This window comes from Coregonus clupeaformis, chromosome 15 (assembly GCF_020615455.1).
Source record: "Coregonus clupeaformis isolate EN_2021a chromosome 15, ASM2061545v1, whole genome shotgun sequence".
NCBI classification, from domain to species: domain Eukaryota; kingdom Metazoa; phylum Chordata; class Actinopteri; order Salmoniformes; family Salmonidae; genus Coregonus; species Coregonus clupeaformis.
In genome coordinates this window covers 9,436,113-9,451,906 of record NC_059206.1, presented here as the reverse complement: position 1 = coordinate 9,451,906, position 15,794 = coordinate 9,436,113, and the positions used below count along the sequence as shown (strand labels likewise).

Sequence of the window (15,794 nt, the reverse complement as noted above, 5' to 3'; positions counted from 1 at the left end):
TGGGGGCACTACGGGGGGAGTGTAGTAGGGTGGTGGTCAAGCCCGGAGCCGGAGCCGCCTCCGAGGAGCAACACCCACCCAGCCCTCCCCTATTTGGGGTGTAGGCGCGGTCGGAGTCCGCGCCTTTAGGGGGGGGTACTGTCACGCTCTGGCTCCGGGACTGTGTATTTTGAGCCAGGGTGTGTTCATTTGGTTGTGTTTGGTATTGGTTGTGTTGTATTTGGTTGTGTTTCCTTGTTTGGTCGTGTGACTCCCAATCAGTGGTAACGAGTGTCAGCTGTCGGCTCGTTATCTCTGATTGGGAGCCATATTTAAACTGTCAGTGTTCACCTTAGTGTTGTGGGTTTTTGTTCCGTATCAGTCATTGTAACTGAGGACTTCACGATTCGTCATTGTTTGTTGTTTTGTATTGAGTACTTTAATTAAATAAAGTCATGTTCGTATCGCACGCTGCGCCTTGGTCCACTCACTTAGTAGACGTTCGTGACATAAATATCATTACTGTGCTAGTAAATATAATTACTGTGCTAGTAAATATCATTACTGTGCTAGTAAATATCATTACTGTGCTAGTAAATATCATTACTGTGCTAGTAAATATTATTACTGTGCTAGTAAATATAATTATTGTGCTAGTAAATATAATTACTGTGCTAGTAAATATAATTACTGTGCTAGTAAATATCATTACTGTGCTAGTAAATATTATTACTGTGCTAGTAAATATAATTATTGTGCTAGTAAATATAATTAGTAGTAATGAAAAATGTCTGTGTGTGTGTGTAGTCTGCATGTCTGTGTGTGTGTGTAGTCTGCATGTCTGTGTGTGTAGTCTGCATGTCTGTGTGTGTGTGTAGTCTGCATGTCTGTGTGTGTAGTCTGCATGTCTGTGTGTGTGTGTAGTCTGCATGTCTGTGTGTGTGTAGTCTGCATGCCTGTGTGTGTAGTCTGCATGTCTGTGTGTGTGTGTAGTCTGCATGTCTGTTTGTGTGTGTAGTCTGCATGTCTGTGTGTGTGTGTAGTCTGCATGTCTGTGTGTGTGTGTAGTCTGCATGTCTGTTTGTGTGTGTAGTCTGCATGTCTGTGTGTGTGTGTAGTCTGCATGTCTGTGTGTGTGTGTAGTCTGCATGTCTGTTTGTGTGTGTAGTCTGCATGTCTGTGTGTGTGTGTAGTCTGCATGTCTGTGTGTGTGTAGTCTGCATGTCTGTTTGTGTGTGTAGTCTGCATGTCTGTGTGTGTGTGTAGTCTGCATGTCTGTAGTCTGCATGTCTGTGTGTGTAGTCTGCATGCCTGTGTGTGTGTTGGGGGATCGTAGAGGCCCAGTGTTGGTTGGTATTTCTGCAGCAGTAATGAATGTGATGAGGACGTCACAGCTCTGGGATCAGCACAATCGCTCTTATAGCAGTGCTCCCTCATCCATGAGCAACACAATTACACCCAGTTCCTCTCCTACATTACTCTCAGAACTGAAGAGGCTGCAATGTCTGTCTCTCTCTCTCTCTCTCTCTCTCTCTCTCTCTCTCTCTCTCTCTCTCTCTCTCTCTCTCTCTCTCTCTCTCTCTCTCTCTCTCTCTCTCTCGCTCTCTCTCTCTCTCTCTCTCTCTCTGTCGCTCTCGCTGTCTCTCTCTCTCTCTCTCTCTCTCTCTCTCTCTCTCTCTCTCTCTCTCTCTCTCTCTCTCTCTCTCTCTCTCTCTCTCTCTCTCTCTCTCTCTCTCTCTCTCTCTCTCTCTCTCTCTCTCTCTCTCTCTCTCTCTCTCTCTCTCTCTCTCTCTCTCTGCAAATAACACTGCAACCGCATTGGACGAGCCGAGGCGTTCCGAGTGGGAGTCAGAGTTGTCATGGGAATGGTAGGTGTCATCAGGAATGTCCCTCTGTAGTTGAAAGATGACGTCAATACCCACCTCCCCTCTCTTTTTATGTGTGTCTGTGTGTTTTTTTCCCTTTATTATCTGACATCACTGAGTGATAGGGCCTCATTGTCCTTGTCTAAACCCAATAACATATAAACAAGCTGTTCTGTCCTGAATACATCTACATACAGGCAGTTGGCTCAAACGTCAATTTTATGCATCTCAGTCTAAGATAATATACCACTGTTCTCTGAGAAAAACTGCTGAGTTAAACTGAGCACCAAGAGAGTGGTAGTATATGTCCCAAATGGCACCCTATTCCCTATTTAGTGCACTACTTTAAATTAAATGGCACCCTATTCCCTATATAGTGCACTACTTTAAATTAAATGGCATCCTATTCCCTATATAGTGCACTACATTAAATTAAATGGCACCCTATTCCCTATATAGTGCACTACTTTACATTAAATGGCACCCTATTCCCTATTTAGTGCACTACATTAAATTAAATGGCACCCTATTCCCTATATAGTGCACTACTTTAAATTACATGGAATCCTATTCCCTATATAGTGCACTACTTTAAATTAAATGGAATCCTATTCCCTATATAGTGCACTACTTTAAATTAAATTGAATCCTATTCCCTATATAGTGCACTACTTTAAATTAAATGGAATCCTATTCCCTATATAGTGCACTATTTTACATGAAATGTCACCCTATTCCCTATTTAGTGCACTACATTAAATGGCACCCTATTCCCTATATAGTGCACTACTTTAAATTAAATGGCACCCTATTCCCTATATAGTGCACTACTTTAAATTAAATGGAATCCTATTCCCTATATAGCGCAATACTTTAAATTAAATGGAATCATATTCCCTATATAGTGCACTATTTTATATGAAATGTCACCCTATTCCCTATTTAGTGCACTACATTAAATGGCACCCTATTCCCTATATAGTGCACTACTTTAAATTAAATGGCACCCTATTCCCTATATAGTGCACTACTTTAAATTAAATGGAATCCTATTCCCTATATAGCGCACTACTTTAAATTAAATGGAATCATATTCCCTATATAGTGCACTACTTTTGACCAGAGCCCTATGGGGAAAAAATGTGTATCCTATTTTTCCCAAAACTTTCAGCACACGTCTTCCAACACGTGAGGTAGACATACAGTATGTCCTACTGACACGCTTCCTGACCACCCCACTACATTAGTCACTACTGACACGCTTCCTGACCACCCCACTACATTAGTCACTACTGACACGCTTCCTGACCACCCCACTACATTAGTCACTACTGACACGCTTCCTGACCACCCTACTACATTAGTCACTACTGACACGCTTCCTGACCACCCCACTACATTAGTCCTACTGACACGCTTCCTGACCACCCTACTACATTAGTCACTACTGACACGCTTCCTGACCACCCCACTACATTAGTCACTACTGACACGCTTCCTGACCACCCTACTACATTAGTCACTACTGACACGCTTCCTGACCACCCTACTACATTAGTCACTACTGACACGCTTCCTGACCACCCCACTACATTAGTCACTACTGACACGCTTCCTGACCACCCTACTACATTAGTCACTACTGACACGCTTCCTGACCACCCTACTACATTAGTCACTACTGACACGCTTCCTGACCACCCCACTACATTAGTCACTACTGACACGCTTCCTGACCACCCCTCCTACATTAGTCACTACTGACACGCTTCCTGACCACCCCACTACATTAGTCACTACTGACACGCTTCCTGACCACCCCTACTACATTAGTCACTACTGACACGCTTCCTGACCACCCTACTACATTAGTCACTACTGACACGCTTCCTGACCACCCTACTACATTAGTCACTACTGACACGCTTCCTGACCACCCTACTACATTAGTCACTACTGACACGCTTCCTGACCACCCTACTACATTAGTCACTACTGACACGCTTCCTGACCACCCTACTACATTAGTCACTACTGACACGCTTCCTGACCACCCCACTACATTAGTCCTACTGACACGCTTCCTGACCACCCTACTACATTAGTCACTACTGACACGCTTCCTGACCACCCTACTACATTAGTCCTACTGACACGCTTCCTGACCACCCTACTACATTAGTCACTACTGACACGCTTCCTGACCACCCCACTACATTAGTCCTACTGACACGCTTCCTGACCACCCTACTACATTAGTCACTACTGACACGCTTCCTGACCACCCCACTACATTAGTCACTACTGACACGCTTCCTGACCACCCTACTACATTAGTCACTACTGACACGCTTCCTGACCACCCTACTACATTAGTCCTACTGACACGCTTCCTGACCACCCTACTACATTAGTCCTACTGACACGCTTCCTGACCACCCTACTACATTAGTCACTACTGACACGCTTCCTGACCACCCCACTACATTAGTCCTACTGACACGCTTCCTGACCACCCCACTACATTAGTCACTACTGACACGCTTCCTGACCACCCTACTACATTAGTCACTACTGACACGCTTCCTGACCACCCTACTACATTAGTCACTACTGACACGCTTCCTGACCACCCTACTACATTAGTCACTACTGACACGCTTCCTGACCACCCTACTACATTAGTCACTACTGACACGCTTCCTGACCACCCTACTACATTAGTCACTACTGACACGCTTCCTGACCACCCTACTACATTAGTCACTACTGACACGCTTCCTGACCACCCCACTACATTAGTCACTACTGACACGCTTCCTGACCACCCTACTACATTAGTCCTACTGACACGCTTCCTGACCACCCTACTACATTAGTCCTACTGACACGCTTCCTGACCACCCCACTACATTAGTCACTACTGACACGCTTCCTGACCACCCTACTACATTAGTCACTACTGACACGCTTCCTGACCACCCTACTACATTAGTCACTACTGACACGCTTCCTGACCACTCCACTACATTAGTCACTACTGACACGCTTCCTGACCACCCTACTACATTAGTCACTACTGACACACTTCCTGACCACCCCACTACATTAGTCACTACTGACACGCTTCCTGACCACCCCACTACATTAGTCACTACTGACATGCTTCCTGACCACCCTACTACATTAGTCACTACTGACACGCTTCCTGACCACCCTACTACATTAGTCACTACTGACACGCTTCCTGACCACCCCACTACATTAGTCACTACTGACACGCTTCCTGACCACCCTCCTACATTAGTCACTACTGACACGCTTCCTGACCACCCCACTACATTAGTCACTACTGACACGCTTCCTGACCACCCCACTACATTAGTCACTACTGACACGCTTCCTGACCACCCTCCTACATTAGTCACTACTGACACGCTTCCTGACCACCCCACTACATTAGTCACTACTGACACGCTTCCTGACCACCCTCCTACATTAGTCACTACTGACACGCTTCCTGACCACCCCACTACATTAGTCACTACTGACACGCTTCCTGACCACCCCACTACATTAGTCCTACTGACACGCTTCCTGACCACCCCACTACATTAGTCACTACTGACACGCTTCCTGACCACCCCACTACATTAGTCCTACTGACACGCTTCCTGACCACCCTACTACATTAGTCCTACTGACACGCTTCCTGACCACCCCACTACATTAGTCACTACTGACACGCTTCCTGACCACCCCACTACATTAGTCACTACTGACACGCTTCCTGACCACCCTACTACATTAGTCACTACTGACACGATTCCTGACCACCCTACTACATTAGTCACTACTGACACGCTTCCTGACCACCCTACTACATTAGTCACTACTGACACGCTTCCTGACCACCCTACTACATTAGTCACTACTGACACGCTTCCTGACCACCCCACTACATTAGTCACTACTGACACGCTTCCTGACCACCCTACTACATTAGTCACTACTGACACGCTTCCTGACCACCCTACTACATTAGTCACTACTGACACGCTTCCTGACCACCCCACTACATTAGTCACTACTGACACACTTCCTGACCACCCTACTACATTAGTCACTACTGACACGCTTCCTGACCACCCTACTAAATTAGTCCTACTGACACGCTTCCTGACCACCCTACTACATTAGTCACTACTGACACGCTTCCTGACCACCCTACTACATTAGTCACTACTGACACGCTTCCTGACCACCCTACTACATTAGTCACTACTGACACGCTTCCTGACCACCCTACTACATTAGTCACTACTGACACGCTTCCTGACCACCCCACTACATTAGTCACTACTGACACGCTTCCTGACCACCCTACTACATTAGTCACTACTGACACGCTTCCTGACCACCCTACTACATTAGTCACTACTGACACGCTTCCTGACCACCCCACTACATTAGTCACTACTGACACGCTTCCTGACCACCCTACTACATTAGTCACTACTGACACGCTTCCTGACCACCCTACTACATTAGTCACTACTGACACGCTTCCTGACCACCCCACTACATTAGTCACTACTGACACGCTTCCTGACCACCCTACTACATTAGTCACTACTGACACGCGTCCTGACCACCCTACTACATTAGTCACTACTGACATGCTTCCTGACCACCCTACTACATTAGTCACTACTGACACGCTTCCTGACCACCCCACTACATTAGTCACTACTGACACGCTTCCTGACCACCCTACTACATTAGTCACTACTGACACGCTTCCTGACCACCCTACTACATTAGTCACTACTGACACGCTTCCTGACCACCCTACTACATTAGTCACTACTGACACGCTTCCTGACCACCCCACTACATTAGTCACTACTGACACGCTTCCTGACCACCCTACTACATTAGTCACTACTGACACGCTTCCTGACCACCCCACTACATTAGTCACTACTGAAACATAGTGAAAACGTAGCAATAGAGAGAGAACACAGTATTGATCATTCTAATTAACCTTCTATTACAGATTCATTCTAAAATTTGTATTTTCATTCCAAATGAACAAAATAGTAAAAACATGATTTCCAAAACGTTTAAATTGAATCTAGAGAAATATCATCTCTATTGTTCTCTGTAACATGTTCAGTGTTGATTGTATGAATGGAGATTCTGGGTGGAGATTCCTATGGGTTGGGAGTGATCAACCAATGATCAGAGAGCATTGTCTTCTTCAAATTGGGTTGCCTATGGTTTGTAAACCAAAGGTAATATCCTGGAGCCAAGAACAAGATTTATACCAGGACATTGGTCCCAAGATCCAGACCCAGTGAGTTGAGACCATGACAAGTTAAAGACCGAATGTATGTGGTCTCAAGCCCAAGACAACTAGATCCAGAGTCCATGGGCCCTTTCTTCAACTGTAGAGTAAACTAGAGTACAGTAAACTAGAGTACAGTAGAGTACAGTACAGTAGAGTACAGTAGAGTACAGTACAGTAGAGTACAGTACAGTAGAGTACAGTATAATAGAGTAGAATAGAGTACAGTAGAGTACAGTACAGTATAATAGAGTAGAATAGAGTACAGTAGAATACAGTAGAGTAGAGTAGAGTACAGTACAGTAGAGTAGAGTAGAGTAGAATACAGTAGAGTAGAGTAGAGTACAGTAGAGTACAGTACAGTACAGTAGAGTACAGTATAATAGAGTAGAATAGAGTACAGTAGAGTACAGTAGAGTACAGTACAGTACAGTAGAGCACAGTATAATAGAGTAGAATATAGTACAGTAGAGTAGAGTAGAGTAGAGTACAGTAGAATAGAGTAGAATAGAGTAGAGTACAGTAGAGTAGAGTACAGTAGAATAGAGTAGAGTAGAGTACAGTACAGAGTACAGTACAGTAGAGTAGAGTAGAGTAGAGTAGAGTAGAGTAGAGTACAGAGTAGAGTAGAGTAGAGTAGAGTAGAGTAGAATAGAGTAGAATAGAGTACAGTACAGTAGAGTAGAGTAGAGTACAGTAGAATAGAGTAGAGTACAGTACAGTAGAGTACAGTAGAGTACAGTAGAGTACAGTAGAATAGAATAGAATAGAATAGAATAGAGTAGAGTAGAGTAGAGTAGAGTAGAGTAGAGTAGAGTAGAGTAAGAGTAGAATACAGTACAGAGTACAGTACAGTAGAGTAGAGTAGAGTAGAGTAGAGTAGAGTAGAGTACAGTAGAATAGAGTAGAATAGAGTACAGTAGAGTACAGTACAGTAGAGTAGAGTACAGTAGAGTAGAGTAGAATAGAGTAGAATAGAGTAGAGTAGAGTACAGTACAGTAGAGTAGAGTAGAATAGAGTAGAATAGAGTAGAGTACAGTACAGTAGAGTACAGTACAGTACAGTACAGTACATTTACATGTTAGTCATTTAGCAGACGTTCTTATCCAGAGCGACTTCCAGTTAGTGAACTAACTTCATAGGGTGGTGGTGAGCTTGATGCTCCTTTTCCAATAAATATCAAGGGTCTTATTCTGGTGACGTGATCATCGATGCTCGGCTGCCGTTTGACAAATAAAAATTATCTGGCTCTTTTGTCCATAATAATCTCTTCATGTAGGCTGTACGTGAGCCCTAGCCAACAGCGCACAGATACCGTATCTAGAGCGCACATGCCGATACTGGAATGGCCACACATGCTTATAACGCAAATTGTTTGGTGAGAAAACTATTAGTAGATTTGAAAATGCGATGTAAACCCGTTTAACTTTTATTTTTGATTAGGTACATGGGAATTTAACCGCAAAATGTATTTTTATGTGCACTGCGTCATCACGCACAGCATTGTATCTGAAACACGTCAATTTGATGGAATCATCTCTGGTGGGAAAACAAGCATATTGTTTTTATGCAGATTTTAGAATATTCGCATTAAAAATCTGTCGCCAATCGGATGGAAACCTAGCTGTACTTGGGAGCACCAACAGTGTGCAGGCCTTCCTGTTCCTCATAACCTAGCTATACTTAACATGTTTTAGGATCAAAATCTTGTAGAATTGATACAACTCTATTAAATATTGAAATGATAAGCCCTTTATAGACTTTCTGTGTGGAGCCCTGTGTTCAACCCTCCATGGCTACAAAACTGTAAAAGCAATTTGTTAAATAAATTGCTTTAGAAATATATTTGATTGATTGATTACTTGATCGATTGCTTGATTACTTGCTTGATTGATTGACTAACCTGGAGTGGTATGTGTGATGCCAGGGAGGGTCTATGGTGCCCTGGGATATTTGCATCATGCTGGGGTCTGGCTGGCCCTCGCCTAGTTTGGTGGAGTGCCACGAGTGAGGTCTAGAGACGGGCTCGCTGCGGCTGGGGAGGGAGACAGCTCAGATCGAGGGAGAGGACTATGCATGCTAAGTCACTCATGAACACGGCCACACACACATGAACACAGCCACACACACATGAACACGGCCACACACACATGAACACGGCCACACACACATGAACACGGCCACACACACATGAACACGGCCACACACACATGAACACGGCCACACACACATGAACACGGCCACACACACATGAACACGGCCACACACACATGAACACGTCAACACACATGAACACAGCCACACACACATGAACACAGCCACACACACATGAACACAGCCACACACACATGAACACGTCAACACACATGAACACGTCAACACACATGAACACAGCCACACACACATGAACACAGCCACACACACATGAACACGGCCACACACACATTGCATAGAAACAGAACTATATGACACCTACACTGTAAACACAGAACACACTCTCCTGATTTCCATACACTAAAAACTAAGCGGTGACAGTACCAGTAATCATACCAATGTTATTTAGCCTGCTGGGAAATCCTTGAATTAAATGTTCAAACCCCTAGAAGGAATGGCGGAAATCTAATCTCTTTCATCACCACATAAACTTAACATTACTATAATACTAATACACTTAATGATGTATAGCCCAGAGCCACATCGCTTATGTCCTTCCATGCATGGCTCTGGTATAGCGTGATCATAGTCAAGGCGTATGTATTGTTATGTAAGCTACGAGCTGGAAGATATTAGCGTTTGAAGGAAAGCATAGAGGGAATTACAGTGCAGAGGGAACCAACATATTAATGTAGTTAGTCACATCAGATCGCATCGCAACGCCTCTGAGGGTTTATGACAATTTGTTGATGATTCATTACAGCTGTGAACGCTGCCTGTGAAATCAGACCTGGGTTCAAATATCATTTGAAATCTTTAAAATACTTTAAGCGTTTTCTTTACTAGTCTGCCTGGAGTCCCCAATGGACAGGGTTTGCAGTTTGCACTATTGCGACTATTCTATTGGTTCCATTGCACCAGGCAAGCTCAATCATGCCCAGCTAAAGTATTGGAAATGATTTCAAATAGCATTTGAACCCAGGTCTGCCATGAATGGTGGTGAATTGCCAACTAAACGTCAGCCGGTGGGTGGGTTTGTTGGTCACTAAACAAGGATGCATCATGAAGAAGTAACCGTATTGTCTCCAACCCAAGCTGATATCTTCTTCAGCAGAAGCCCTGAGATGTTGCTGTTTTTATAACGAGACTGCTACTTTGTGCTACAATACAAATACAATAACAGCAACCAGGCTGCAATAACTTAACAGCAACCAGGCTGCAACAACTTAACAGCAACCAGGCTGCAACAACTTAACAGCAACCAGGCTGCAACAACTTAACAGCAACCAGGCTGCAACAACTTAACAGCAACCAGGCTGCAATAACTTAACAGCAACCAGGCTGCAATAACTTAACAGCAACCAGGCTGCTAGCAACCAGGCTGCAACAACTTAACAGCAACCAGGCTGCAATAACTTAACAGCAACCAGGCTGCGACAACTTAACAGCAACCAGGCTGCAACAGTGAAACAGTGACTAACATAAAGCCTTCCTGTAGCTCAGTTGGTAGAGCATGGCGCTTGCAACGCTAGGGTTGTGGGTTCGATTCCCACTGGGGGGCCAGTATGAAAAATGTATGCTAAATGACTAAAAATGTAAAAAAAAAAAAAAAAAACACTAATCTTTGAGAAGTTAATTGTTGCTTGAGATGAACCATGGCAACCAGAAACAGCTCCTGTAGGAACCACATTTGACTGGTTCCCAAAGGGCCTTTGATCCCTTAACAGGGAAATACCCATACACCGTTTATCCAAATGAGCTGCCTACACCAAAAGCAGCTTGCATTGTACATAGCGTGCAAACTGCTGAGAGTAAGTTTTGGCAAGACATCCGGTTTAAACCCTGATATTGAACCCTATTGGTTATACAGTACCCTTGTGTAAAGTGGTTGGGATGACAGTAGTGGTCCTGCTGAAGCTTTCCTGTGAGGGGACGTCTTGTGTAAAGTGGTTGATAAAAAAAACATAACAGAGGACTGAGATGACCCATCCCTCACCCCGTCCTAGCAGGCTGGAGCTGGGCCTACTGCAGGCTGGGATGGTGAGGCCTACTGCAGGCTGGGATGGTGAGGCCTACTGCAGGCTGGGATGGTGAGGCCTACTGCAGGCTGGGATGGTGAGGTGTACTGCAGGCTGGGATGGTGAGGCCTACTGCAGGCTGGGATGGTGAGGCCTACTGCAGGCTGGGATGGTGAGGCCTACTGCAGGCTGGGATGGTGAGGCCTACTGCAGGCTGGGATGGTGAGGTGTACTGCAGGCTGGGATGGTGAGGCCTACTGCAGGCTGGGATGGTGAGGCCTACTGCAGGCTGGGATGGTGAGGCCTACTGCAGGCTGGGATGGTGAGTCCTACTGCAGGCTGGGATGGTGAGGCCTACTGCAGGCTGGGATGGTGAGGTGTACTGCAGGCTGGGATGGTGAGGCCTACTGCAGGCTGGGATGGTGAGGCCTACAGCAGGCTGGGATGTTGAGGCCTACTGCAGGCTGGGATGGTGAGGTGTACTGCAGGCTGGGATGGTGAGGCCTACTGCAGGCTGGGATGGTGAGGCCTACTGCAGGCTGGGATGGTGAGGCCTACTGCAGGCTGGGATGGTGAGGTGTACTGCAGGCTGGGATGGTGAGGCCTACTGCAGGCTGAGATGGTGAGGCCTACTGCAGGCTGGGATGGTGAGGCCTACTGCAGGCTGGGATGGTGAGGCCTACTGCAGGCTGGGATGGTGAGGTGTACTGCAGGCTGGGATGGTGAGGTCTACTGCAGGCTGAGATGGTGAGGCCTACTGCAGGCTGAGATGGTGAGGCCTACTGCAGGCTGGGATGGTGAGGTGTACTGCAGGCTGGGATGGTGAGGCCTACTGCAGGCTGGGATGGTGAGGCCTACTGCAGGCTGGGATGGTGAGGTGTACTGCAGGCTGGGATGGTGAGGCCTACTGCAGGCTGGGATGGTGAGGCCTACTGCAGGCTGGGATGGTGAGGCCTACTGCAGGCTGGGATGGTGAGGTGTACTGCAGGCTGGGATGGTGAGGCCTACTGCAGGCTGGGATGGTGAGGTCTACTGCAGGCTGGGATGGTGAGGCCTACTGCAGGCTGGGATGGTGAGGCCTACTGCAGGCTGGGATGGTGAGGTGTACTGCAGGCTGGGATGGTGAGGCCTACTGCAGGCTGGGATGGTGAGGTGTACTGCAGGCTGGGATGGTGAGGCCTACTGCAGGCTGGGATGGTGAGGCCTACTGCAGGCTGGGATGGTGAGGTGTACTGCAGGCTGGGATGGTGAGGCCTACTGCAGGCTGGGATGGTGAGGTCTACTGCAGGCTGGGATGGTGAGGCCTACTGCAGGCTGGGATGGTGAGGCCTACTGCAGGCTGGGATGGTGAGGTGTACTGCAGGCTGGGATGGTGAGGCCTACTGCAGGCTGGGATGGTGAGGCCTACTGCAGGCTGGGATGGTGAGGCCTACTGCAGGCTGGGATGGTGAGGTGTACTGCAGGCTGGGATGGTGAGGCCTACTGCAGGCTGGGATGGTGAGGCCTACTGCAGGCTGTGATGGTGAGGCCTACTGCAGGCTGGGATGGTGAGGCCTACTGCAGGCTGGGATGGTGAGGCCTACTGCAGGCTGGGATGGTGAGGCCTACTGCAGGCTGGGATGGTGAGGCCTACTGCAGGCTGGGATGGTGAGGCCTACTGCAGGCTGGGATGGTGAGGCCTACTGCAGATGGTATGGTGAGGTCTACTGCAGGCTGGGATGGTGAGGTGTACTGCAGGCTGGGATGGTGAGGCGTACTGCAGGCTGGGATGGTGAGGCCTACTGCAGGCTGGGATGGTGAGGCCTACTGCAGGCTGGGATGGTGAGGCCTACTGCAGGCTGGGATGGTGAGGCCTACTGCAGATGGTATGGTCCTGAGCCACAGGAGAGTCCAGCTGCATGCTATCACTTTGTTGACAGCCAGGACAGCGGTGTGACTCCCCCTCTCCCTGGCTCTACCTCCCCCTTGTCCTCCCTTATCACCAGAAGCCCTGGAGGCCTAGCTATCAACACTGCAGCTTCACAACCAAGCTTTCACAGTAGTCTGATTTAAACACAGAGTACAGACCAGGGGGTCCCCTAACTCCCACATCCTGAAAAATCAAGACAATTCCTTGGATTCAAGCTCTCCAACCTCTCCTGTTTCGAAACAACAGCTCTTCTCATCTATGCTATTCTTCCCACTGGCTGCCAACTGTCTAACAAGCAGCCATCATATTTCATGTTTGTCAGCTCAGAAGATCTTCTTGATCCCAAAAACCCAACACTTAGTGTGGAATATAAACAGGAAACGATGCTATCTTCACCTTCGTCCAGCTAGAGAAACATGAAAGCAGCCATCGTTTACACCCCCCATAGTGATTCATCACGTAACAAACATCTCTACAACATTCCAGCATTTTTGACCATTTATCCAACTTTACTTAACGATAACAAAATAATTTAGGTACATAACAGACACATTACTCAACAGTAACAACAGTTATAAAACTGCACAAAGTCCCTCCCCACACCACGCCTGAGTATGGAATCCAATCCACAAACTGGAAAGAAAACACAATCTAATTGGATCCTGTGTCCCAATCAACCAGTCTCCTTAGAAGACCTGCTGTGGGACATACAGACCACAGACTACAGAGAAGGTGAAACTCAAACCTCCCAACTGCAGTCCCAGTATGTTACCCTAGTACTAACCCCACCTCCCAGTATGTTACCCTGGTACTAACCCCACCTCCCAGTATGTTACCCTAGTACTAACCCCACCTCCCAGTATGTTACCCTAGTACTAACCCCACCTCCCAGTATGTTACCCTGGTACTAACCCCACCTCCCAGTATGTTACCCTAGTACTAACCCCACCTCCCAGTATGTTACCCTGGTACTAACCCCACCTCCCAGTATGTTACCCTAGTACTAACCCCACCTCCCAGTATGTTACCCTAGTACTAACCCCACCTCCCAGTATGTTACCCTGGTACTAACCCCACCTCCCAGTATGTTACCCTAGTACTAACCCCACCTCCCAGTATGTTACCCTAGTACTAACCCCACCTCCCAGTATGTTACCCTAGTACTAACCCCACCTCCCAGTATGTTACCCTAGTACTAACCCCCACCTCCCAGTATGTTACCCTAGTACTAACCCCACCTCCCAGTATGTTACCCTAGTACTAACCCCCACCTCCCAGTATGTTACCCTAGTACTAACCCCACCTCCCAGTATGTTACCCTAGTACTAACCCCACCTCCCAGTATGTTACCCTAGTACTAACCCCACCTCCCAGTATGTTACCCTAGTACTAACCCCACCTCCCAGTATGTTACCCTAGTACTAACCCCACCTCCAGGGGTCCCTAAGCAAGATTTGGTGGGGGGCCCCCCCCCCACCTCGCGGACAAATCATTTTAGTGGCCCTGCCTCTTAACGGCAGAAAGCAAAACATATGTTTTAAAGTGAATTTCCTGCAGTTCTACCCATTTGGCCATGACTTATGCCATGCTATCTGAGTGAGAGTGACTAACAAAATCAAATGGGGGCCCCCTGGAGATCAGGGCCCCTGGGCACGTGCCCTACGTGCCTGGTCGGTATTTGGTTTAGATAGCTGGCCTGACTAACTGAGTGACTAACTGAGTGACTGTCGGGTGACTGTCGGGTGACTGACATAACATGAGGAAAACTGCTGATGCACAACCAGTTTTGAACTTGCACATTGCACTATTCTAACTCTCAACAGGAAGTTGAGAACCCGACTGAGCCATGGGACGGAGAGACATTTTTCCAATTTTATGACACATTTCAAGCAATTCTACTCATTTGCTATGGGGGCAGAGACATTTTCTTTCCAGTTTTAAAGCACATTTCCTGCAATACTACACATTTGGCCATGATGCCATGTTAATGATATCTGAGTGAGAGTGACTAACAAAATCAATGGGGGCCCCCTGGAGATCAGGGCCCCTGGGCACGTGCCCTACGTGACCGGTCGGTATTCGACCATGATTACTACAAGTTTAGATAGCTTAAGATAGACTAACTCACCAATCTAAACATTGTTAACTGACATGGCTAACTGAGTGAATGTCAGTGACTGACATAACAAGAGAACATTTGCTGATTCACACCCACATTTCTAACTTGCACCTTGTGTATTCTACCATTCTAAGCAACCGCTTATCTTGCTTATGCCTGGAGCCAGCCCAGCCTACCTCTAGGATATTACCCTAAGTGGGACCAAGTCACTCTTATTCGAGTCAGAAGGTCCAATTAGAACGGGTCAAGACTTGAGTCAAGTCCAAGTCGTGCATTGTGAAGTGGAGTCAAGTTAACTTTAGTATTAACCCCAACTCCCAGTATCGGTTACCCTAACCCTGAACCCAACCATGACCCCCCGTTACCTGGTTAAGCGTAGCACCTTGGAGATGAGTCCGG

At 46.9% G+C, this 15,794-nt stretch overlaps 1 protein-coding gene across 1 annotated transcript in view; it reads right to left on the bottom strand.

Annotated features, from left to right (window-relative positions):
• The window catches only part of LOC121581912 (protein Shroom3), a 165,130-nt gene that overhangs the window by 35,449 nt on the left and 113,887 nt on the right, over positions 1–15,794 (bottom strand). The window contains exon 4 of the mRNA XM_041897311.2: positions 9,099–9,230. Coding sequence (XP_041753245.2) covers positions 9,099–9,230 — 132 coding nt within the window. The remainder of the gene's footprint in view (positions 1–9,098; positions 9,231–15,794) is intronic.